The sequence below is a fragment of the Lissotriton vulgaris genome, chromosome 11, assembly GCF_964263255.1.
Source record: "Lissotriton vulgaris chromosome 11, aLisVul1.2, whole genome shotgun sequence".
NCBI classification, from domain to species: domain Eukaryota; kingdom Metazoa; phylum Chordata; class Amphibia; order Caudata; family Salamandridae; genus Lissotriton; species Lissotriton vulgaris.
In genome coordinates, this window is record NC_141699.1 from 300,726,978 (window position 1) to 300,754,099 (window position 27,122).

Genomic DNA, 27,122 nt, shown 5'->3' on the forward strand with positions numbered 1-27,122 from the left:
GATAATGTCACCTCAAATATATAAAAAACATTAAACTGGCAAAAAAGTCGTACTTAACTCAGCGGATAAATAATGTAGTGCATTTTAGCAAGGAACTCTACAAAATACTGAAGGAGTTCACATACCCCCCAGGTTGAGCAGTCTTCCTTCCTCCCCACCCAAGAATGGGTAGATTCAATATCTTCCTTCTTTGACAACAAAATTAGAACTATTTACTCATCTTTCCCCCAACACGACACAGACTATCATCAGCAAATTAGTAGCACGTCTATGTCATCCTTACAGTCTGAAATAAATGATGTGCCCCTGCTGTTGGATTTTGAACCCCTAACAGTCAATGAAGTGTTGGAAGGCCTCACTAAGATTAAATCAGGTTCCCTGGTTGACCCCCTCCCGCCACGCTCTTGTTTAAAAATAATGCCCCAAGACACTAACTGCAATCTTTAATATGTCACTACAGCAAGCCAAGGTCCCCACTAGATGGAAAAATGCCTAAGTCAAACCCATTCTTAAAAAACCTTGGCTGACCCCAACCTACCAGCTAATTACTGTCCCATTTCATGGTTACCCTACTTTGGGAAGGTGTTAGAACACCTGAGGTTCCGTGACAATTGTAAGTGGTGCATTCGACTCGCACGAATATAGTCGAGTCTGGTATCTATGAACCGCAAATGACGAGTTTAGTGGGTGTACGCAGTTTCGCTGTGCTAACCTAAACCGTTCGTCTGTTACGTGGGTATTTCTATCTGCACCCACGGGTTCCATCTTAGATACGGCATCCATTTTGTCTCTTGCCCTCAAGTAGCCAGCGAACGGACACTGTCCGCTTCGCGACCCTGGGACTCCCAAGATATTTGCGGAAGACACATGTTCTTTGTAAGTGTCTTTATGACGAGGGGGTTGCTACTGTAAGGCAGATGGCGCCGCTCGAGGCTCATCTTGCCGCACGGACTTATTGTCTCAGCCGTGCATCTCATTAGGCACGTCCCTTTGATGCCTGTATCTCGTGTTTCCTGATACCTCCCCTTTTACACCCTCTCCGATCTCCCCACTGTCTCCGTCTTCCTCTGCACCTGTCTATGTTCCTATTTCGATCTGTTTTATTGCTGATTGGAATTCGCTAAAGGTGGGAAGATGGGTTTTTACAGTTGGGAACCGCCAAATGTTTCCGCACTTATGTTCCGGACCTCATGTGTTTCAAAGTGACCAAAGCGACCCCTCTGGGGGATAATGATGGGAACCGGGTTGTAAACTTTTGTGTTCAATGTAACTCTATGGGTAAAAACTGTATAAAAGGAGCGATCCACAGAACCAATTTGAAGCAGTCTCCCCAAGTTGCACGTTGTGTACTTGTCGTGACCTCTGTGTTCCCTGCAGCAAATAAACCTTGAATCTTTGACGCCGAAGGAAGTGTCCCGTGTCTCTGTGATTCGTACGCCGGAGCAGGTTACCCACGAAGGTTTCAGGTGTTGTGCCCTGGCACCGCTGGGTCTTAAAGAACCCAGTCCTTCAGTTGGCGCCCAACGTGGGGCTGCATCAGTGGTACCGGTCCAAGCCCGACGATCGTGAGGAACTTCGTGTGAAATCTCCGAGGGAAGGTGCACTCCGCTTCATCAATCCTGTTGTCGAAATAAGTGGCCCGAAGACTTTTCCCGCGAAGATTCCCGCCTCCGGACGGCTGCGACGGACTGCTGCCCTGACTGTAGACCTGTTTTGGCGCCTGGCGTAGACCTTGGTATAGCGAGACGATTGACGGGCCTTCCTGGTGACGCCATCGATCTTTGAGTTAAGTATTTGTGGGTCGCTCCCAGAGTTCTTGGTTGTTGACACTTTAGCGAGTGTTTTGTTGTTAACGCTGTGTGAGTGTTTTTGTCGGTGACACTTTGCTAGCGTACTTTGTTGTGTTGTTTGACGACTGCAGCCGCCAAAAACCGAGGGTTTTGTTCTTTGCTGGGACTTGGTAAATCCCGTAACCCTTGACGTTTGTGAAACTCGGCTAGTGTGCAAGATGCCTGGTCGCAGTACTTTGTTTAGTTGTTTCAGACCTTGTGGTATGGATTCCCGACTGGAGGACTCGTGTCCGATACCTCCGGTTGGAACTCCCACTTATGACCTGTACAGTAAGCATGGGCTAGGCCCAATTACCTTTAACGATTATTGGATTAAATACACGAAGAAGGACGGCGACCTTCGCTGGCCACCTCATGGTAGCTTCGAGGCGCCGATCTTAGATAATCTAGAGATTAAATTGTTCGAACGAAAATCAAGGCCGGCCATGTTTGATGCCTTTCGGTTGTGGCGCAAAGAAGCCCGACAGAAAGAAATCAGACAGAATAAACGCACTCAGCGAGATAATGTTGCTACCATAGTGAAGAAAGCTGAGCAGTTTCAGCGTGATAAGGAGGATAAGGATAAGGAAGTGTTTGACAGACTACAGCGTATGACTATAGATAAATGTTATCCTGCTTTGCCTACGGAGTCGGAAAAGAAGGAAGAGGCAGTTGAGGATCCTTTAATGTCCTATCTTATGAAGTCGCCACCTCCGTACGTACAGGGTACCGCAGCTCCTGTGGTCCCTGCCGTACCTGTTCCTCCTCCGCCTGTTCCTCAACCTGCATCCGCTCTTCCGACTGTTCCTGCTCCTTTGTCTGTTGCAATCCCTACTGCTCCTCCGCTTCCACATACTCCTGCTCCCGCTACTGCTCCTGTTTTGTTAACCCCTGCTGCTGCTACTGTCTCTACTCCTTCTCTTGTTAGTCCTGTGTCGTATCTTTCTCCTTCTACTCGTAGTCGTAATTCTCCCCTTGCGGCTAGCTTCTTTCATTCGCTCGGACCTGTTCATGGGTCCACTGGTTCCGATGGTCCTCAAAGACGTAGTCAGCTTCCTGGAAACAGAGAACGCGTTGCGCTATATAATATGGCGATGGGTTGGATGGTAAACCCTCTTAGAAATCCACCCCGTGTTGTCCTCGACACGTTTTGTCAATTTAATATACCAACCCAGAGATATGTGTTTAATGAAATGTGTAAGTTCCTTCATGATCAGATAGTGGCCGATGCGCCTGACGAGGTGCTGACCGCCCTGTCTGAGCTTCAGCTTCAGTTCGCAAGTGGACTGATAGTAGATACTAATGTTCGACGTGCTATTGAACGGTTGCTATCTTTTCGTCCCGCTCCGATACCTCATGCATTGTTTGTTGAGGATATTGAAAAACAACCAGACGAGTCTGGCCAATATCCCATGCGAGAAGTTCCACCAGTCTGGATACCACCTAATCCTAATGCTCAACCTCCGACGACGGTGGGGCATTTTGAGAGAGTATGGATACATCTCCCATGGAAACGTTCGGAAGTGTTACAGGTGAAGCAATCTTTGCCTGATCCACGCAAAAATCCTACAGGGTATTACAAAGAATTATCGCAGCTCGTAGATGCTACGGTAATGAATCTTTCCGATATCGATATGTTGTTCGGCAATGTCGTACCGCAACCGGTATGGGCTAAGATTCGGCAGGAAAATCATCCGAATTAATTAGGCGGTGATTGGGCTGCCATTGTAGCGGCAGATGCCGGACAAGTTGGTGGTGCCAAACCTGACCAGTTGATTACTGCCCTTCCTCAAAGAATAATAACATTAATGAAAACGCTTATGCCAGCTATGAGAGTAAACTGGGACAAATTGTCAGCTTGCAAGCAAAAGAAAGATGAGAGTGTTTCCGACTTCTTTACGAGGTTCGAGGAAGCATTCATTGACCATAGTGGACAGGATATGGGTACCGAGGGTGGACAGAGGTTGTTCGTGGATAAATTTGTTTCTAACTTATTGCCCGATTTGAGTAATAAATTAAAGAATTCGGAAAGTGCATGGGCCGTTTCTACTTCGGCTCAGATATTGGCTACGGCGCAATATTATGAGAATAGGGAGAAAGAAGAGAACGACCGTGCTGATAAAAAGACGAAAGAGCTCAAAACTAAAGTGCTGCTGCAACAAGCGTATCCTCCACGTTCGAATCAGAATGCACCCCAACACAATAGATCGCAGTCGCAATCGAATCGATCACAGCCGCGTAATGATTCCTCCTCCCAAAGATCATCGTTGGGGTACAATCAATGTGCTTATTGTAGACAGGAGGGACACATTAAATTTAATTGTCCTGTTTTGAATGAACGTAATAGTGGTAACTCATCTAGAGGAGGTCGTGGTGGTTCACTGCAGGCATCACGTGGTAGAGGTCGTGGTGCTCAGAATGATCGCTCAGATAACTCATCTAATTCTAATAATTGTTTCGATCAACGTGGATCATCGCAAGGACGATCCGCGCAGTACAACGTAGACGATTATTACGTCGATCAGGGAACTGACGACAGTAATTACTAGGACAGCCAAAGACAAGGAGAGGGAGTGGTATCAGTTCCGGTTGATCAGAGAGGGCCTTACGTCGCAGTTGCTACATCGGGCGTCGTTGAGCCTTTTCTGTTGGACACTGGTGCAGCGAAAAGTTCTATCATGCATTCGAAACTCCCTGGCGCACCTTTGTCTGGCTTAACAAATGTTTCCGTTGGATTCTCTGGCGCCCCTGTTAGCAATCCAGTTTCGCGCCCTTTGCCCCTTACAATTGGGCCACGTGAGCTAGAAGCTCCGTTGATTTTGACTACAGGTTGTGGTGAAAATCTTTTGGGCCTGGATTTGCTTAAACGTTTGTACGCAACTTTGTATTGTTCTCCTGCGGGTGTAAAGCTTACGTTAGGAGAGAGGGTTGTCTCTCCTATGTATTTGTCTCTCGATAAGCTTCCACCGGAATTGAGTTCTCTTCCTGCGTCTTTGTGGGCAACGGGTCCAAATGATGTGGGCCTGCTTGACATCTCCCCTTATGTTGTTCAGTTGAAATCTAATGTGCGACTGCCACGTATTCCCCAGTATCGTATCTCTCTTGATGGTGAACGAGCATTGTTAGCGATCATTTATGATCTGATTGAGAAAGACGTTATTGAAGAGACTCGGGGAAACGTGTGCAACAGCCCTGTATTGCCCATTCTTAAACGTACTGATCCTTCCAAACCACCTGTTTATCGTTTTGTTATCGATTTACGGGAGGTGAATAAAATTGTGGTTCCTCAATTCCCCGTTGTGCCTGACATCACGGCGCTACTGACTCTGATTCCAGCTTCTGCATCATGGTTTTCGGTGATTGATTTGAAAAATGCGTTTTTCAGCATCCCGATTGCCGAAGAGAGCAGGGACCTTTTCGGTTTCTCTCTCGGTGGACGTAGCTTCCGGTTTAAACGCGCTCCTCAGGGCTACTGTGAAAGTCCATCGATTTACAGTCAAGCCTTGAAGGGTCAACTGGATGCGTTTTGGTTGCCGGTCGGTGCGGCCTTAATCCAATACGTCGATGACCTATTGGTGGCTGCTGATACTTAGGACATTTGCAAAATTGCTTCGGTGTCGTTGCTGCAACATCTCTGTGAGTTGAATCACAAGGTGTCACCTTCTAAACTCCAATATTGTTGTCAAGAAGTAACCTATCTAGGTCACTTATTGTCAAAGGAGGGAAGGAGATTGACCCCAGAGAGAATTGCAGCAATTGCGCGAATGGCTGTGCCAAAAACCCAAAGAGATGTGCGTGCCTTTCTAGGTATCACGTCGTACTGCAGGCAATGGATTCCTAATTTTTCATTGCTAGCGAAACCATTGGTGGCTCTTACGTGCAAGGATGTTTCAACTCCTTTACCATGGACGGAAGAATGTCAGAAAAGTTTTTCTGAATTACGTGATTCATTGTGTTCGGCACCTGTGTTCGGTACTCCTGACTATAGTAAGCCGTTTACATTATATGTTCACGAGAGGGAAGGTTGTGCTTTGAGTGTCTTAACGCAACCTTTTGGTGGTAAGCAACGTCCATGTGCATATTTTTCCTCGACCTTGGACCCAGTAGCTAGAGCATTGCCGAGTTGTTTACGAGCAACAGCGGCAGCTGCGGTCTCCATCCGACAATCAGCAGGATTGGTCATGGATAATATGCTTACGGTGATGGTTCCGCATGCAGTCGATACTCTTTTGAATCGTACGAAAACTCAGCACTTGACGAGTGCAAGGTTGTCTGGGTACGAGTTGACGTTATTGGCAAGTCATATTCATATAAAACGTTGTAACGTTCTAAACCCGGCAACTTTGTTACCAATTAGCACAGAGTCAGATGAAGTAGCAGAGCATGATTGCTACTTGAGGACCGAAGAAGAAACAAAAGGTCGAGTGGACCTTAAAAACACCCCATTGGAAGATCCGGATGGCACCTTGTATGTGGATGGGTCATGTTTTAAGTTGCCGAATGGCGATGTGACTACTGCTTATGCTGTTGTAACATTGAACACTGTTGTTGAGACTGCGAGGTTGAATCAGAATTCTGCCCAAGCTGCGGAATTGATTGCTCTCACTAGAGCATGTGTGTTAGCGAAAGGGAAACGTGTGAATGTGTTTACCGACAGCCAATACGCTTTTGGCGTCGCTCACAGTTTTGGACGATTGTGGAGAGAGAGAGGTTTCTTGACGTCGCATGGTACGAAGATTCAGCATGGCCAGCTTGTAAATGATCTTTTGGATGCACTGACGTTGCCTACGCAAGTAGCGATTGTTAAATGTAGTGCGCATCGTAAGGTGACGGATGATGTTGGTCGTGGTAACGCGTTTGCGGATGAGATTGCTAAGGAGACTGCCCGGAACCTTAGCACTCGAATGTATGTGACGAGTTCGGTTAGGTGGCCTACAGAGTCAAGCATGTGTGAAGACACTATTGAAAGCGTGAAAGAAATTCAGAATGAGGCCACCGAGACTGAAAAGACGAAATGGAAAGAAAGCACGGGAAAGTTGGATGCGAATGGTTGTTGGATTGATTTGACTGATCAGAAAAGATGAATGCTGCCTGATGCGTATGTGCTGGCCGTTGTGACAATGGCACATGGGTTAGCACATATCAGCGTGAAAGGTATTTGTAAGTTGCTGTCTCCGGTGTGGAAGAATGATGGCATTACGAAATGTGCTGAACGTCTGGTGAAGAATTGTATGGTGTGCATGATGTACAATCCTGGCAAAGGAACCCCAACTCCCCCTGGCAGTTTTGCTCCCCCTTCGTATCCCTTTGAGGTGATTCAATTGGACTTCATCCATATGGAGCGATGCAATAACCTGAAATACGTTTTAGTTGTGGTTTGCGCATTCTCCCGATGGATTGAGGCCTATCCTCTCAAAGACAATACTGCTTTGACTACTGCGAAAATCCTACTGAAGGAATATTTTCCTCGGTATGGAATGCCTAGAGTCGTGTGGTCAGATAACGGAAGTGAGTTTGCTGGAAGTGTGATGAAGAGTGTGTGTAAGGGCCTTGGAATTAATCAGAAATTCCACAGCGCCAATCATCCCCAGTCAGCTGGATTGGTTGAGGGGTACAACGGCACCCTTAAACTAAAGCTAGCGAAGATTCAGGCTACGACTGGTCTTTCGTGGCCTGACGCTTTACCTTTAGCATTACTGTCAACTAGGGCGACTGTACACTCCCGAATAGGGCTTAGTCCCTATGAAATAGTGTTCGGCCGTCCTGCGAATGTGTGGGGGGTTCCTAGGCCAGGAATGTTTTCTGATCTTGAGTATCCAATGTTGATCGATTATCTACATGACTTGACTGCTAAACTGAGGTTAATTCACCAACAGGTTTACGACGCATTGCCGACGCAGACGGAGGGTCCAGGCCACCAGCTCCAGCCCGGAGACTGGGTGGTGACGAGAAACTTTTCACGCAAAAATAACCTGGACCCGAGGTTCACCGGACCCTATCAAGTGCTCCTGGCCACGAGGACTGCCGTTCGTCTCGAGGGACGTAAGAATTGGGTGCATGCCACCCACACTAAACGAGTCCCCATCCCTTTGTCGGCAGACCCGTGGGTAAGGAGAGGCATTGCGTCAACAGAAACAGAAACATTGCCGGCGTTTGTGCCTTTTAGCGACGCACAGCTTGTTGGAGAATCCTCAGCGCAGCAGAAAGACACTGTTGAACAATTAGCATCAAAAGACTCAAGACCAGAACAATCAACTGATCAGCAGGACGCTGTCTCTTCAACGGATCCTTTATTCGACGAGCAGACACGCCCTGGGAAAACCCGATACTTTATGCGTTCTCGCACTAAGGACAAATAAAATATTCTGCTTTGCTAAATTGACAACTGCATTATCCCGTTTTCCGTGATCAGTTCTGAACATTCGTATTACTGTAATTATTCTTGTATATATATATTGAACTTCCTTCCTTGTACCTTTTTGCTTCCACAGCTGAGAGACTTTGTTTTTGCATATATACATATTGTGCATTGAAGGCCGTAGGGCCGCGCGCGTACTTCCTTCTGGATAGTAGGTCTTGACGCTAGGTTAAAGGCCGTCGGTTCCTGGGAACTCCTAGGGATTGACTATTGCTACACAGAACGAAGTGCGTCAAGAAACGTTGCGGACGGTCGTAGGGAATGGCATTCTCGAAGCTGAATGATTTGGAGGGAGCTCAGGTTCACCGATTCAAGCTGCAGCAACTCAGTCGTACCAAATGTTTCATATTCCAACTGTTTGTATTGTTTTTGACTGCTTCTGCACTGTTGGCGGGTGGGGTGTATTACACCATGTCTTACTTCTTACCTGCTACACCTACTCCAACTCCTGACCCTAAACTTACCTCTACTGTTTCCCCTCATTCCTTTCATATGTTACCGGAACACGAACAGGCTAGACGTGTAGAATTCCGCAACAATTCCTTTATTCAACTCCTTCATCAGCATCAGTTAGTGGTTAACACTACTAATTGTTGGGTGTGTGGGTTGATGCCCCATACTACGGATAAGGGAATTCCATATCTGGTGTTACCGTATAGTTCCCAAGGGTCAGCTCGAGCATTTCAAACAATGTTTCGAAGCGCACTGGGTTTCCACCCCATTCGAGAACCACGTTCCCCCTACTCTGGTCCTACCTCGTATCAAAAGCCTTTGTCAATAGCAATAGAGGATTTAGATAGCGATATCTATGATCCCTCGCTTATTCCCGAAGAAGAGGTACAAGCCTATAGAGTCCTAAGTAGAGGCGAATATAGTGTGTTCACTAGCGAAAAGCAGCTTAAAAACTCGCCTCCGATATGGGTCGTACCCCACACTGGTAATTTTTGTCTCATGGGTCGTGGTCGAAGATCGCAAGCCCGACTTGGAGCAAGTGCTTGCATTGAAAATTACATTCTGCCGATGTCCTCGTCCCCTGTGTTTCTGGCTGCCAAGGGTACATACTTTATCTGCTATGATCGTGCATATGCATGGTTGCCCGCTGACTTCATGGGCTCATGCTTCATCGCAAATTTGTTGCCCCCGACGTTTACTGTAGATGCCGATTATCATAAGACTAGAGTTGTACGAGGCGTAATTAGCGAAGAGGATACTGCCGGTCAAGAGGCAGGAGACTTTTTCAAGGGTTTCCTCCCGTTTTGGGGACCTATGGTTAATAGTAGGAACCTGAGACAGTTGACTCGAGTGGTAGAATCGACAGCTAATATTACCGCCAGTGCCCTTGGTAATATCACCACAGAACTTCAGGCGGAGAGACTTATGACGTTACAAAACCGTATGGTTTTAGATGTCATCTTAGCAGATCGAGGTGGGGTATGTAAGGTGATCCATTCGAGCTGCTGCATTTTCATCCCAGATAACGCTCCTACTGTCTATCAAGCCATCTCGAGGTTGCATAAGATCTCCGAATCCATACACGTGGATGTAGGGGATTGGACGCTACTTGGATGGTTTTGGGGCCTGATGTCGACTTGGGGTTGGAAGATTCTGATGATCATTGGAGTCGTTGTGGTGTTCCTGTTCACGTGTTGCCTTTGTGTGCAGTGTGGTCCTGCCTTATGTGGCCTCTGTGCTACAACATGTATAAGACAACCACCTGTTACCAAGGGAACTCGGTTGGACAGAGCTATGCTACAACAACATCTCGATGGTCTGATGAATATCGAATATGACTCCGACTAGTGCTTGCCTACATGAGGGCAAAAGGAGCGTCTGAGGTTCCGTGACAATTGTAAGTGGTGCATTCGACTCGCACGAATATAGTCGAGTCTGGTATCTATGAACCGCAAATGACGAGTTTAGTGGGTGTACGCAGTTTCGCTGTGCTAACCTAAACCGTTCGTCTGTTACGTGGGTATTTCTATCTGCACCCACGGGTTCCATCTTAGATACGGCATCCATTTTGTCTCTTGCCCTCAAGTAGCCAGCGAACGGACGCTGTCCGCTTCGCGACCCTGGGACTCCCAAGATATTTGCGGAAGACACATGTTCTTTGTAAGTGTCTTTATGACGAGGGGGTTGCTACTGTAAGGCAGATGGCGCCGCTCGAGGCTCATCTTGCCGCACGGACTTATTGTCTCAGCCGTGCATCTCATTAGGCACGTCCCTTTGATGCCTGTATCTCGTGTTTCCTGATACCTCCCCTTTTACACCCTCTCCGATCTCCCCACTGTCTCCGTCTTCCTCTGCCCCTGTCTATGTTCCTATTTCGATCTGTTTTATTGCTGATTGGAATTCGCTAATGGTGGGAAGATGGGTTTTTTCAGTTGGGAACCGCCAAATGTTTCCGCACTTATGTTCCGGACCTCATGTGTTTCAAAGTGACCAAAGCGACCCCTCTGGGGGATAATGATGGGAACCGGGTTGTAAACTTTTGTGTTCAATGTAACTCTATGGGTAAAAACTGTATAAAAGGAGCTGTTAGACCTGGCACCTTGGCGTGAGTCTCCCTTCCACTTTTTGCTGATGTGCCTCCGATGTTTTGCTGGTTTTCCGATACTCCGGGCACTGCGCCACGGCTGATCCGTGCCGCAGTGCAAGTGCTCCCTACTGTAAATTGTATATACGATTGGTATTCCTGATTGGTGCATTGGATTTGCTGTCAGTCCCTAGTAAAGTGCACGAGAGAGTGCCGGGGCTTGTAGATGCCAATACTGCTGGTGGGCCTGCAGCGCTGGTTGCGCCACCCACCGAAGCAGCCGTAAAGATGTGTCTGGGAACTGCGACCGCAGAACCCGCGTGCGGTCTCGTACTGTCACGCTAGCTGGGCAAGTGTCCCCACTTGCCCGCAACCGACCCTTCCCTTGACTACATATTAGTCACCCCTATGGTAGGCCTGCGGGCAGGGTGCGTTGTAGGTGTAAGGTAGGACAAGCCCTGATGTGCGTGGCATGTCCTGGTAGTGACTTACAACGAAGACCGTATTTCACTGCTGAAGGCTACCTGCTCCGTTAGGCCAGACTGAGCTGCGAGGATTATTACACCCTATAATCCCCGCAGGCTCAAGGAGCATGGTAGTGAGTCATGCTTAGTATGCCTGAACTCAGGATGATGAGATATTTCTTGTAGGCAAGTTTATTTCAGTATCCTGGGTTTGCAAATGCTACTTTTAGAAAGTTAGCATTTGCTTGCCTAACCATTTCAGTTGCCTCTGCCAGTATGTGTATCCGACTGTCTGGGATGTGTGAGTGACAGGGCTGGAGGGATGACAGGTGGTGAATGCGCAGATTACACCTTAGTGGGAGGTAGGAGTGCCTCTTGACTCGAACTGTCACTGTGCTCGGCCACCACAATGCTGGCTCCACCCTCCTGGGGAGCGGCGGATGACTCTGCCGGCACCTGGCCCAGGAAGGGCGAAGCCCCCATCAACAAGGTACTCTGGCCACCCCTGTCCGGACAATGCTGGCTCCACCTCCTGTGGGGCGTCTGATGCGCCTGCCCCTCACACTGAAAGCAGAAGCCGGAGCACACCCGCCGGGGTACTCCAGAACTGAGAGTGGCTATGCGAAGGCCCCCCTGGCCTGCGAGAACAAAAGAATTGGCCTATAAAAGAAGGAGCCCTGCTCCTTGAAAGTTAGATCCGGTTTGGGCCACGGAAAGACTCTGCCCGACGAGAAGGACCGCGAGAGACAAGGAGGGGTGCTGACTCTTGCCTGTGTCTGGTGCCTTGCTGCTGAAGGAGAGACTAGAGAAAAGACTACGAGAAGACTTTTGCTTAACTTTGTGCCAAACTCTGCTGAAGAGATCTCCAAGGGCTTGCAACTGAACTTGCCCCCTGACCAGCGTCCCAGGACCAGTGGACGCTACCCCCTTGGAAGAAAGCGACTGCGGGTGCTGACCATCGCCGCAGTATCGACAAAGAGGAATCTCCTCTAAGGCATCAACGTCATCCCGACCACCGTGACCGGGGCCCACAGCAACAGCGGAAGCAAAGCAAGGACCAGCCGCCGCTGGCCCAAACACCGTGACCGCAACTGCACCGGGAGCCCGAGAGCAAAGGGAAGGAGGACCCGTCCGGTCTGAGCTCTCGAGGAGACTGCACAGCGAGCAGTCACTCACCTGCAAGGACGGGCAGTTGCCCTACGAGAATCCACAAGGTCGGTAGCCTGCCCGACAGCCCAGCTGTGAGCCCACAGCTGCACCGACATTTGGCTGGGTACGTCCTGCACTTGGGGACCGTACTGCCACTTGTCACCGCCGCACAGCCGCCGTCTCCAAGGTCGGAGCGGACGACGAGGAGAGGACCGTGCCGCCACAGAACACCGCTGCCCCGGACGACCAGTGACCTGCTCGGCCGAAGAGCCGCAACGATCAGCGACCCCGGGAAGGCAACGCGACGTGGGACAGATCCCCTGGAAGCCGCCGGCTCCACAAAGAACTTTGGTTAACCCCGGCCTACGGGCCTCAAGAGAACTGCTATAAGAACTGTGGTAACCTGAATCAAGTATCCTGCAACCGTTTTCATAAAGTATATCGACTGTATTCACAAGCCTGCTTAAAATCTATATAAAGATATATATTTTTACAGAATACAGTCTGGTCTCGTTGTGTGGTGGGTTGGTTGTGAAGGTGTACTGTTGCAAGTGTTTAACCCTATGTGCCCCAAAGATTAGCCTACGACTGCTTAAGCCACACTACCTAGAGGGTAAGCAGAGGTTGTCTGGAAGGTAACCCTCAGCCCTGACGAGGAAGAGAGAGTCCCTGCTTGTCGCTAGTGTTGCACTGCGCCAACTAGAGCCTCCCCCTTCCTACAGGAGCGATCCACAGAACCAATTTGAAGCAGTCTCCCCAAGTTGCACGTTGTGTACTTGTCGTGACCTCTGTGTTCCCTGCAGCAAATAAACCTTGAATCTTTGACGCCGAAGGAAGTGTCCCGTGTCTCTGTGATTCGTACGCCGGAGCAGGTTACCCACGAAGGTTTCAGGTGTTGTGCCCTGGCACCGCTGGGTCTTAAAGAACCCAGTCCTTCACACCTAGTTAATAAACATCTCATCGTCCATCTTGAGAACCACGGTCTCCTAGATCCCTCACAATCGGGTTTCCGTGCTGCGCACAGCACGAAAGCCGCTGTTGTTGAGATCACGGATAACATCAGGCTTGCACTGGATTAAAGAGAATCAGCAATGTTGGTTCTCTTGGACCTGTCCGCAGCCTTTGATACCATCTCTCATAGTATCTTGAAACATCGACTGTGGGAGGTGGGAATCAGAGGGAAGGCCCTGGACTGGTTTGAGAACTATTTAACTTACCGCTCTACCACCGTTCTCGTTGACTCCATAGCTTCGTACAGTCGACAAGTCAGTGTATGTTTTCCTCAGGGCTCTATTCTTAGCCCCATGTTGTTTAATCTCTATTTAACACTTTTAACTGGTATCAGATCACATGGTTTTGAAACAGTGTCGTATGCTGACGACACCCAATTGCTTGTCACCTTTGGTCCAGACCATGTCAATACTAAATCTCATTTTAAAAACTGTGTAGTCCAGGTGAATAATTGGATGGGCAGAAATAAATTACAAATAAATGGTAGCAAGACCGAGATTATCCGGTTTGGCAGAGCAGAGGAATTCTTGGCACAGGATTGGTGGCCCCTGCAACTGGGCCCTTGTCCTTCCTTAAGTCTGCAGTTCGCAACCTTGGAGTCACTATCAACAGTTCATTGTCCATGAAAACCCATGTGAACAACGTTCTTGGTGCCTGCTATGGTATCATTCGTAGCCTGCGTAGAATTGTCAAGTGGCTACCCATGGAAGCTAGGAAAAGTCTGGTGCAGGGTCTTGTTATCAGCCGACTGGATTATGGGAATGCCCTGCTGGTGGCACTCAATGAGGATCTGCTTTCTAAGCTTCAGATTCTTTAAAACACTGCCAATAGACATATTCTCTATATTTTGCCCAGATCGCCTTCCGCCCCAAATCTCAAAACTCTTCATTGGCTTCCGGTACGGCAAAGAGGCCAATTCAAAATCCTATGTCTAACACACAGGATAATGTACGACACCGGCCCAAGATATCTAGCTAAAAAACTTCAATGGTACACACCAGGAAGATCTTTAAGGTCCAGTACTAGATCGTACCTTGTTTGGGCTCGCATTCGAACGTCTCGAAATGGTGGCCGATCATTTTCCTATTTGGCCCCTATGCTTTGGAATAAGCTTACACTGCACCTCCCGTCCATAGTTGACCATAGCCGCTTTCGTAGAGAATTAAAAACATGCCTCTTTCCCCCAGTAAGCGTGCCTTCACAGTTTTATGTTGCTGCCTCTACTGCTGCCGTTGTTGCTCAGCACCATGAGACCTCCTCAGTGATATGTTGCACTTAACAAGAACATTTGACATCGAAGTCTCTTCAACATTCAGAGAGCAGGCGGGTGGACACAAAGAATTCAAAAAGCATTCCGCAAGGTCAGGATCTCCACCCCTTACCGGGTGATACAGTCACTTGTGACTCGTCTGTGACTGCGCTTTCAAGAGGATGGCTCAATAAGCGGCTGTTTATATCACAGATAGCTGGGATATTCATCTGCACCTCCCTTAATTTAAATTTGAATGACAGCAGGAGGCACACATTCTCCTCTCTCTCATAATGACAACAGTAGATTTTCATCAGGACATTCTCAGCAGTCTTGCATGTGTATAACAAAATGAGGGTGGAGTTCTCAGACTCTAACCACTGCCTAAGAGCTGTTTACGGGGTTAATTTAAGTTCACTCATGAGGGATTGTGCGGCTGTCTTGAGGTGAAGTGTTTACTGCAGGCCTTTTTCCTAACAATAAAAGAGTGACACATTTTGAGACTTCTCCAGGTGGTCTTCACTGTTGCCCAGAGTAATTTGACAGAAGTTACTGAGAGCTCAGTCTCCAATTTACATTGGCGAACATGAGATTTAAGAGTATTCTTATCTTCAGGAAGTCTACATCTACCCACCTACATTCACCAGAAGACAGGAGTAGGTTCTAGTTTGAAATCCAACTAAAAGGGAGAATAGCTGGCAATACGTCCCTCCAGAATATCATTAGATAATACAGTGCACAGCAGAGAACAATGGATATGAAAGCAGTCAACAAGAGAAGACATTTCGTGCACCGAAGAGTAAGAGTAGCCATTTTCAGTGGGATGCAGGAGAAGCCATAAATCTACCAAACCATAATACGACTCTTCGTTGAGGTCATTCGGGGTTTTATTGCTCTCCAGTCCATATTTATCGACAAGAGGAACTGGCACCAGATCCAACTCGTCCCCAAGACAGTTATAACATATCCAACCTTACACTTAACAGTCTACACAACATGTCAAATATGTCTGGTCAATGTTTGGTGTGTAAACCAAACCCAAAATCCGTTTAGCATCAAGAATCTTGACTTTATTGAAAACATAACTACCTTCATCATATGTGCATGCTTTAAAGTTTTTTATGTAGGAATGATTTACAAAGCAAAATTGCCACTTCGTATTTCTTGGAGGCAATGGAACAGGTGCTTAGGTTCCACGTTGAGCATTAGTGTGACTGCTATAGATCACATGCCTTAACCAGACCGGATACAATTTTCCTGATTCAGTTGATGACAAATGAGTCTGCTGAAGAAGGGTAATGTTGGGGGTGTCTGCCATCCAAATAGTACAGCATCTGGTTTCTCTTAAGATATGGTGAAAAACCACTGGAACCTAATGATAACCTTCTCACAGGGGAAGACTGCTGCAAGTCCTAAAGGAGGTGTATTTGGTCTAAAGGCACAAAATAAAGCGGGTTTGTGCAAGGAGTGAGGGGATAGGGCCCACATGTGCCAATATTAAACAAATAGAGGAGGACTACTAAATAATTCAATATCTCCCTTATGGAATGAAAGAAGGGTAGAGCAAGCAGCCGGTCAAAGCATCTTGAGGAGATAGGATGAGGGTGGGAGTATGTAACTAGAAAAAGAACATTTGCTAAGTGGGAGGAGCTTGGATGGAAGGGGAGGAACAACAAATGGGATGGGGAAGTAATGATATTCTCGGTCATCTGCGAGGTACACTTCAGTACCAATAGCCAAATGCTTGGCTGCTGTGTGTTGCAGGAGTCAACATTAGTCGTTAGGACACACTGCTATAAGTCTATGACTGCAAGGGTAGGGGAAGTCTCAAGAGCTCCGCAGACCATCTGAAGAATGGGATGCAAAATAAACAGTAGAAGAAGGCTATATTTCCTGGGACATCTCAGTGTCGATGAGGGAGTCAGTAATGCACTGAGTGTGCACGGGTGCAGGGCACTATGCATATGATTTCATGTGAATGAGGGCAGTTTTATTCTAAGCATATGATTTCCTGTGAATGAAGGCATTTGTATTCTGATGTTACTGTCTGATGGGAGAGGATTAGGGTGCGGAAGTGACATACAGGCCCACTACCTATTTCATGTCAACAAAGCAACACGGAATAGCCAGACCCTGAAAAAAACCAACAGTGTAAAGGAGATCACACAGTCTTTAGTGCCCAGTGAATGACGGTAAGGGTTTCAAGAGTAAGCATGATTTATTTTGGTCTCCCATCAAGAACTTTATGACCTTGAGTGGGCCTCGGCGATCGATTTCCATATCAGATACCCTACAATTGTCAGTTTCTCTGTAAGCTAATGTTGAGGAGCGTGATGGTGAAAAGGCAGAGGATTGATGCTATTGTCCACATGTTCCTTCCCTACCTCTGTGGGAGCAGATTCCAGTAAGCACAACAAATCTCCCAGTGTATAAGTTTCTACCTAGTCAGTATTCTGTGATAAGCATGCTTGCTGCTTCGGGATGGCCATACTTTATACCCCACTTATTAAGTCTAGGTTGAATGGTCGGGAACTTTTTAATTTTTATATTCAAGGCAAAGAAAAATTAGCTACGGTATGGATTGCATGTTCTTCAAATCGTGTTCCTCTTTTTGTTGTAGCTGGTGGCACTGCAAACATTCTATTATCAGATGATGTTTATCAGATAGGTGGTTTTGCAGGATCGGACTGCTCTGTGGAAGGCCAAAGGCTCAAAGAGTTATAGAGCAAGAAGTTGAGGGGTGAACATCTGGAGGAAGCTGATCATGTATGTCCTCCTCCATCTTCTTAGGAAGATGGATTGTAGACTTATACTGTCACCACAAGATCAGTACTCTGAATAAGTCACTTTATGTCACTCTTGCCACAAAGTCTGGTTCCAGTCAGGACGTTTCTAACCTGGCATCTAGTTCACAGTCCTTCACTCAGCAGAGTCTAGGTGGTACTGAGAAAAAGAGATATCCTGGCGGATGAGCTTCACTTTGGTTGAAACCGCTGTCTTTAGCCTCCACAGAACCCATCTTTGTATCAATTCGAGAAAGATCTGAGAATTATGTCCGAGGGGGATTCAGGCATTTTGTTGTTTCCAGATTGTGTTTACCCCAACAACAGTTTCAGAAAATACACCGCATATAGAGTGTGGCTAGAGGAATACACAAGGGCCGGTGGTGGGGTATAGCTATTCATCATGGGAAATTCCCCAACTTAAGCCCCAGAGATAGGGGGTTAATTATCTTAAATTCTTTCAGTGTAATCAGACGAGTTTACAGATACTCTCAGAAACAAGGGCCACAGTATACTATCATAATGCCAGTCACCATGAATTTCCAAAAGCATGGAACCAACATACACAAGGCGGTTTTCCACATAAGGTTCAGTACCCACTGGTCACATGGTAGATGTGAGCGATCCACCCCTGATCATGTGGTCATCAGGTAGAGGGTGCGCTTTCAACTAGTGCATAGTTCATTCACAGGAAGTGATGAGCTGTGAGGATGGGAGACGGCACATCATTGCATTTGAAGGGGCTCAAACCAGCCTGGCATATCTGGTGAACTGAAAGGTACTTTCGCTGTCTGAAGGCTAGGTCTGCCATCTTTTAGTCGACAGGCAGATGTGTCTCTTCAAAACCCAATCTATCAATACCCGAACACACAGCTGGGCCTTCTCCCCACTCAGTTACCACTCTTGCAGTGGAACACTGCACCTCCATCACCGGCTCAAGTAGGAATTTGCTGCCAGTAGAGCGAAGGCATGGTTCCTCACAGGAGTCTTCAACACAGCACCCATAACTCGCTCCTATTGGTTCTACAGCCAGCTGGCTGTGTCACAATGGTAAAGAGCAGAGATACCCAGCTCTGGGTTGACTCATAGCCCCTTTCGAGGAAGCAGAAGCATCCTTCAAAGCAACATACAACCAGCAGGCAGTGGAGTTCCTCAAAGAGCCCCCATCTTTCATGTGCTCATGATCTATCACCTTAAAGTCCATTCTCAAGTAATGCTTAATAATGAGTGCATATAGTAAAGCCTCAGCACCTCCAGTCTAATTCCCAACCCAATTCCCATCCTTCCATGTCCCTTACTAAATCTGAACCCAACATATCTCACTTTAACCTGTTCTTGTACATTTTATTGATTTCTAATGAGGAAATAAGGACTGAATGAAATACAGCTGAAAGTCACCCTACATATCCTTATGCTGGGAAATGCTTACAAAACGACCTATGCACTTTTACCCACTAAGGTACAAAATGATGTAGAACATCAAAAGGTTCTCTCTTTGCCATTATCATGGAAAGGTAACAGATAGACTCAGCAAAGGAGCAACAATTTCTGTTTTCATTATACCCACAATGTTTTTATTAGTACGTATGAAGGTATTAGATACTTTGTTTCTGAGAATAACCTCTACATCTTCTACAATGTTATCATTTTGAGTTTTGTGTGAAAAAGAATTATGATTGACAATGCAACCCATTGACTCTTTCAAACAAGCACACTGCAATGGAATAATTTTATGTGAATGTTTTATGGCCTACATGTTCTGCACTGAAGAGTTAGAAAAGATGCACTAGAAGTGCCACTGAAGCAGTACTTTGCGAATCTTAGAACTAGTCTGAAAATGACTAGAACACACAGTAGCTACAAAGTTTGCATCTAACAACCATGCTGTGTACCTCTTGTGTTTCATGATTAGACCCACAGAGAAGCTGACGCCACAGTGTTTCTCATCGGATCGTCGCTTTATCTCAGGCCCCAGATCTTGTTTCCGCCGTTCAATGTGTTCAAGGGTGTGTTGAACCAGGTAACCCACAGCACCATGCTGGGATGGGTCCAAGGCCTGGATGTGCTGAAGGATATCTAAAACCTAAATGAGAAAAATGTTGTTTGGCGTTAGAAATTAGAGTATTGATAGAAATAAGAAACATATCTCTGAGGGACAATGTGCAACATTCTATTCCATTTTGTGTTCCCTATTTACAAACAAGCAGATATTTTACATTAAACAACTTATCCCATTGCAGATAGGGCTGGGAAAGCAAAGGCTACTTGAAGTGCCCTAAAATGCGATAATACTGTTGGCAATAACTCTTATTATACCCCTACTAAATAAAAAGAGAAAGTCTCTTGCATCTAAATACACATGCATTAATGCATCTTTCAAAACAACACATGAACAATAAACATTTATTTACTAAGATATATTCACAATCACACCAAAACCACATTTTCAAGTCAAAAGAAAGTTACTTGCTTTTGGTAATGATCTTTCTGGTTGATACTCTTTCTGCAGATTCCTCACCTCATGAATCTTTCCAAGCAACAGACTCAATATGGAAACTTAAAATACATTTTCCAAGACTGCAGGAGCTGGCTCCTCCCCAAATGAGAAATCTTAGAGCTATACAAGGTGCCAGAAGGCCTTCTGATGTTAGTTCACACCCTTTTTTTGTAACACCCTTAGAGTCAGACGGAACAGTGGACAGGAGCAGCGGGACAGTGATGAAAACCAGCCACAACCAAGTGACCACATAACAACCGCACATCACAGCATTCCCTAAGGCTCCATAATCTAGTCAGTGGTCTCCAGTCTGTACATGGATCTCCTGGGAGTCTTACTGGGTGACAAGGACCTCAGCATTCACTAATTTGTAGAGGATACTTAGTTCTACGTCAGAGTGCGATCTAGCCCAACATCAGGCAGTTAAGGGAATGCTAGACAATCATTTAAACTTGTGTGGTTAAAGCCTTACCCAGGCTGAAACAGATATATTTGTCATCATCGCCAGCACCCATGTGGGAATATCCTTTTAGTCTTTTCGGTGCTAGATATTTTGTTTCACATTATTAAATTGTGTGTACAGGCATTTCTTGATACTCTGCTGATGTGAGTCTGTGCTAATCTGTATCTATTCATTCACTACTGACTGCTCCAGACCTCTTTCTCTTAACAGCATTTAGTTGTGTCTAGGTTCTTCTTCTCATGTTAGAGTATAGTGAAGAAACTAGTGCCATTAGGGTCATGTGTACTTCATTTGATATTTGTTTCGGTCACCGTGCCCCCATGCAAGCTTCCTTACCATAAGTGACAAATGTCCCACCAGATATCACAAGACCATCAAAATTGTTCACACCAATTGAATTCTCTCCCTGTCAAAATACCAGCCCCTGTCAAGGGATTGTCTGTTCTGCAGTTGAGTTCTTGAAAACTGGGGAGGTTCCACAATGGCAATTCTGTCACATAAGCCACTGATGACCCTGACCTATTTAGATATTGCTGGCAGTACAGTGAGGTGGTTTCTTCCCATTAAATTCTGAAGCTGTGTCCCTCCACCCTTTTCAATCTGTGTCCTCCCCGGTGCAGCATGGGGTTCCTCAGGGTTCGGCAATTAGCCCTATTCTGTTCTACCTGTATTTAAAACCCTTGATTACGTTGATCAAATCTTATAAGATCAACACGATTAACTATGCGGACAACACTCAACTGATCCTCTCCTTTGAGGGGGAGGATTCAACATCGTTGGAGGTGTTTTATGAGTGTCTGCGGGACACTGCCGGTTGGTTACAGAATAACTCCCTTCAATTTAATGCGGGCAAGACCGAGGTGCTTTTTTGTGCAGGGAACAGGATCCCCTACCCCTTTCCTGACAATTTTTGGCCCCCAGAAACATCGAAGGTTCAGCCAGTTAAAACGGTCTGTAACTTGGGCATCATGCTAGACAATAAGTTGACTATGGAGGCTCATGCTGCGAAAACTGCATCCTCTTGCTTTGCCCTTATTAGGTCCCTTCGTAAGATTATGCCATTATTACCTGTCCATGCTCGTGCTCTAGTGGAGAGATGTACAATTTTGAGTAGGCTCGATTATTGTAACGCTCTCCTACTTGAGTCTCCCAGTTTTCTGCTGGATAGACTTCAAAGAATTCAATCAGCGGCCTCTAGACTGGTTTTAGGATGGCCTAGAAGACCGTCTGCATCAGCAGCTTTGGCCGAACTTCACTGGCTGCCTCTCAGGCAGAGAGTACAATTTAAGTCTCTCTGCCTTGTTTTCAAATCTCTTCATGGGTTTGGCCCCAGATCACTGCAAGCCAAATTTGCCTGGTACACTCCCACCAGAGTGCTTCGCTCTTCATCGGCCCGGCTGGTGAGAGTACCTAGATTCAAGAAAGTCAGGGCAGGGGGAAGATCGTTTGGGGTTGCTGCGGCTAAACTCTGGAACAGTTTACCATGGGAGATCAGACAATTGGAGGAACTTCTCCCGTTCAGAAAATGCGTGAAAACCTGGCTGTTCTCTAAGGCCTAGTTCTCTAGTGCCTTTGCCACACCTTTCTTCCCACCCCTCACGGAGCTTTTAGCGCCAGGATACCTGCAAGGTGATAGCTGCGCTCTATAAGTTTTATAAATAAATAAATAAATATGGAGTCTAATATGTGAATGGTGACTGTCCCTTCTAAAAGGTAAAGCTCCATGTACAATGCATGAAACAATATCTTCAAGGGAAATTGATTCCCCGAAAAAGGATGCAGTGTAGTGATATGTTTCCAAGGATGATGCAAACTTGGGGCCTGAATAAAGCACCTCCTTGATGAATGACATCAAGAAAAATGTTGACTGTTAAACATGGACAGACAAATATGAAGGTGAAGACTCCCCCAGGAGACCTATTATGAATCTGTAGGTCTACCTTAAACTATTGCCTTTTAAAGACTAAAGCTGTGAATTTATACTTGTAAGCAAATAACACCTAAACAAAATATGTGTGTCTCAATAGGTTACAGAGAGCAGCTTTAATCATTAGAATGTAGATAATCTGATGATTCAAACTATCCTGTGTCGCAACGATTTGAACAGATCCCCTCTTGTTCATAACCTTAACATGAATGGGAAGCAGTGATGTTTCAATATTTCCTACCAGATGCTTCATACCAACTTTGCTTACTGTGGAGAAAGCAAACATACTGTGCACTTGTTTAACTGTACATTTCAGACCACCTACTTATATATTTAGAAAGTTAGAATGTTACGAACAGGCGCTGGTTCACAGAACAAGCAAGAAAGAAAAACATGACAAAGTTCATCTGAATGATATTACTGATCCTGAATTCAAGCAACTCGAATAAAGGAATCCTTTATTGGCACAGACAGGTAGTGAAATAGGAGTGTGGTAAGAGCCTGCATGATGTCTTTCAAAAACATCTTGAGGCCAAGATACAGTTAGTTTAGAATTATACTACAAAGATGGCTATGGATTAGCTTGCATTACCTACTCTCTAAGTAGCTTTTGGGAGAGAGTCAGAACAGAATGTACATTTTTTCTGTATTTTGCTGCATAGGCCTGAACGCAAATCTGAACGACAGAAGACAATCAGTGACAAAGTCAATGGGCCCTGCTTTTAATCTGTAGAGAGAAAATTGCATGACAAGGCATTAAAGGAGAAGGAGGCACAAATTATGGAGTAATGCATGCCAAGATCGTATATAGAAGCACAACATAAAATTATGCTGTTCAGTAATTTTGCTGTTTGTACTGCAACACTCAGGACAAGCAGTAGACTACATATAAATGGAGTTAAAACGTAAGCAAAAATGTAGTTACATTTGTAAATATTGTTTTATGGGCATTTTAATTTTACATATTAAAACATTTTTGTACCTTGCTCAAAGCATATTCAGATGGTTTGCAGTTCATATGTGGATCTATGCTAAAAGTGCATTTGGTAATTTTGATACGAAAGAGATAACGAAAAGGTGTTTGGAAAAGTGAGGAATAACAAGAGCCAGCCCATGGCTGGTAGTACCCAATACTTATTTCTGGTGTTTCTTGTACTGTACGGTTGTTGAATAGTTTGTACATCTTATAGGAGGTTGAGGAAGTATATACTATTGGACCTGTCCTGTAGCTGTGTTAAGTAAGACTGCACTGCTGCCACCAATGCTGTGTCTATGTAGAATGTTTGTGAAGCCTGGGTAATACCGTTTCACTACACAGAAGCCAAAATTATTGGTACTATGGAAGCCAGTGGAGGCAGGGAGAGAAAGAAAGACCTAAGGTAATCACATTCTTCAACTGGAAGTGGGTACAAGGGAGGAGCTGAGCTGTAAGGTTGAAGTGGGAAGCGCTAAATGTAAGGAGCACACTGTCGAAAGGGGAGTGCACAATGTAAAGGGATGAAAGCATTCTTTGCAAACAGAACATGTGCAGCAAAGGCAACAGTAGTGTGTGTATCCCCTCGCTGCTCCCTGCTCATTCATCTGGTATCGTAGCGCTTACTGCCAGTCTGCTGATTGGCATCTATCACGCATTGCTCGCACTGCTTGAATATTCTGTTATCATAGCGCCTACTGCCAGACTGCTGATTGCCATCTATCATGCATTGCTCGCACTGCTTAAATATTCTGTTATCGTAGCGCTTTACTGCTAGACCGTGCTTTGATATTTACTGTGCCATTGTGTATTGCTCGCTATGCCAGCTCAGATTATTGTTGCCTGACTGTGCTGCCCAGTTCATAGCATTTAATAAGGTTGTGCCCCAATCTCGTCCTGTTTCGCTTTTGGCTTGCTGCCATTTGGTTGTTTGTTGTTGTGCCTTCCAGCCCGGCTCTCCACCCCGCTCCCGCCTCCCAGCTGCTCCTCCCTCGCTCCGCCCCCCTCAACTATCCACATATGACAGACGCATTTGCGCGCAGCGTTCACGCGCAGCGGACGCGCCCTATGCGCGCCGAAAGAGCGCCAAAGGTAAGCCCGTCTACGCCCATCCGTGCCTGGACCGCGCCAAACCACCCTGGCCCCCGCAAAATCCACTCCACCTGCATAACATACGATGCCGCAACCCTCTCAGCACTTAACCCCGGCCGACTCCCATACTGCTACCAAGCCGCCCCAGGACACACACATGGACCCTTCACCTGCCACTCCTGCAAGTTCGACTGCATCAGGACCCACACCAAATCCACAAACTCCAAACAGAGCTACGACACTAACCACCTAAAGTGCATCCTGCTCAACACCCGCTCGGTCCACAGACACGCCATTGAACTCTGGAACCTACTCGACACCACATCACCGGACGTCGCCTTTCCAACAGTAACCTGGATGAACGCCTCATCAACGCCCGACATTGCCATAGCCATCCCGGACGGCTACAAGATCATCCGAAAGGACCGCATCAACCAAACAGGAGGAGGCATCGCCATTGTCCATAAGAACACCATCAGCATCACAACTAGTTCCGACGATAACCTCGCAGCCGCCGAACACCTTCACTTCCAGATCCACATCGACCCCAAGACCACACTCAAAGGCACCCTCATCTACAGGCCACCAGGATCCCGCACACAATTCAGCGAAGACATCACGGACTTCATCAGCCCACACGCCCTCCCCTCCCGAGGACTACATTCTACTGGGAGATCTCAACTTCCACCTGGAAAAGAACAACGACAGCAACACCACCACCCTTCTGGACAACCTCGGACTCAAACAACTTGTTGACACCCCCACCCACTATGCCGGGCACAAGCTCGACCCAATTTTCACCTCCAGCAAGCACATCTCCTTCAACCACACCACAGCTCTCCAATGGACGGACCACAGCTGAGTTCACTTTAACTACAAAAAAACTACAACCCACAACCACCCACAACCAATTACCCGCAGAAACTGGAACAAAATTACCACGACCAGCTCTTCACATCGCTTCACCAAAACCCTCCTGCCAAATCATCGGACCCAAACCAAGCAGCCATCAACCTCACACAATGGATCACCCACAGCGCTGACGAATTAGCACCCTTGAAAAACCACCAATCCAAACAAGGTAGCAAAAAAGCCCCCTGGTTCAATGAAGACCTCAAGAAATCCAAGAAGATCTGTCGCACCCTCGAGAAAGCCTGGCGAAAAAACCCAACCACTGACAACCTGGCCACCTTCAAGAACGCCACCCGCACACACTACCAACTGATCCGATCCACCAAAAAATCAGCTTTCAAGGATCGACTCGACAACAACGCCCACAACAGCAAGGAACTATTCACCATCGTCAAAGAGTTTACCAACCCCACTGCCGGCACCAACAACATCACTCCCTCCCAAGACCTCTGCGAGCCTTGTTCTTCCACAACAAAATCGCTGACATACATAACAGCTTTGGAGACCAGTCCATCCCACCCACCTCCGAACTTAAACCCCCCTCCAACAACCTCTGCGCCTGGAACCCAATCACCACTGAAGACACCATCCGCCTGATGAACTTCATCCACTCAGGATCGCCAACCGACCTATGTCCCCACCACATTTTCAACAAAGCAGACTCCATTTTCGCACCGCATTTCCGAGACGTCATCAACTGCTCCCTCAACTCCGCTACCCTCCCGGAAAGCTGGAAACATGCCAAAGACAGCGCCCTCCTGAAGGAACCCACAGCAGACCCCACTGAACTTAAGAACTACCGCCCCATTTTGCTCCTCCCATTCCCTAACAAAGTCATTGAGAAAGCAGTCAACAGTCAGCTCGCCGCCTTCCTCGAATCCAACAAATCCCTCGACCCTTCACAGTCCGGCTTCCGAGCCAAGCACAGCACCGAGATCGCCCTCATCGCAGCAACAGATGACATTTGAACTCTACTGTTTAACGGAGAAACAGCTGCCCTCATCCTACTGGACCTCTCTGCAGCCTTCGACACAGTCTGTCATAACACCCTTATACAACGCCTCAGCAACATCGGAATACAAGGAAAAGCACTGGACTGGATCATCTTGTTCCTCACCGGAAGAACCCAGAGAGTCCGCCTCCCCCCTTTCAGATCAGAGGCCACCGAAGTCATCTGCGGCGTACCACAAGGATCATCACTCAGTCCCACCCTCTTCAACGTATACATGAGTCCCCTCGCATCCATCGCGCGCCAACACAACCTCAACATCATCTCCTACGCAGACGACACCCAGCTAATACTCTCCCTCACCAAAGACCCAAACACCGCCCAAACCAACCTACACGATGGGATGAAAGAAGTAGCCGAGTGGATGAAGAACAGCCGTTTAAAACTGAACTCGGACAAAACGGATCATCCTTATCTTAGGATCATCCCCCTCCGCCTGGGACGACTCATGGTGGCCACCGACCCTGGGAAACGCACTCATACCAACGGACCACGCACGTAACCTGAGCTTCATCCTAGACTCCTCCCTCTCGATGACCAGACAAGTCAACGCTGTCTCATCATCATGCTTCAACATCCTACGAATGCTCAAAAAAATCCGCTGGATCCCCACCGAAACAAGAAAGACAGTCACCCATGCACTGGTCACAAGCAGACTGGACTACGGAAACACCCTTTACACCGGAACCACAGCCAAACTACAGAAAAAACTCCAACGCATCCAAAACGCCTCAGCCAGACTCATCCTAGACATCCCCCGCCAAGCTCACATTTCGGGTCACCTAAAAGACCTCCACTGGCTCCCCGTCA

General features: G+C 46.8%; 1 protein-coding gene across 2 annotated transcripts in view; it reads right to left on the reverse strand.

The window, feature by feature from the left end:
* FBXO21 (F-box protein 21) overlaps window positions 1–27,122 on the reverse strand; it is a 230,963-nt gene that overhangs the window by 27,910 nt on the left and 175,931 nt on the right. For both annotated transcript variants that reach the window (XM_086943268.1, XM_086943267.1), the window contains exon 10: window positions 19,332–19,522. In XM_086943268.1, the coding sequence (XP_086799394.1) occupies window positions 19,332–19,522 (191 nt within the window). The remainder of the gene's footprint in view (window positions 1–19,331; window positions 19,523–27,122) is intronic.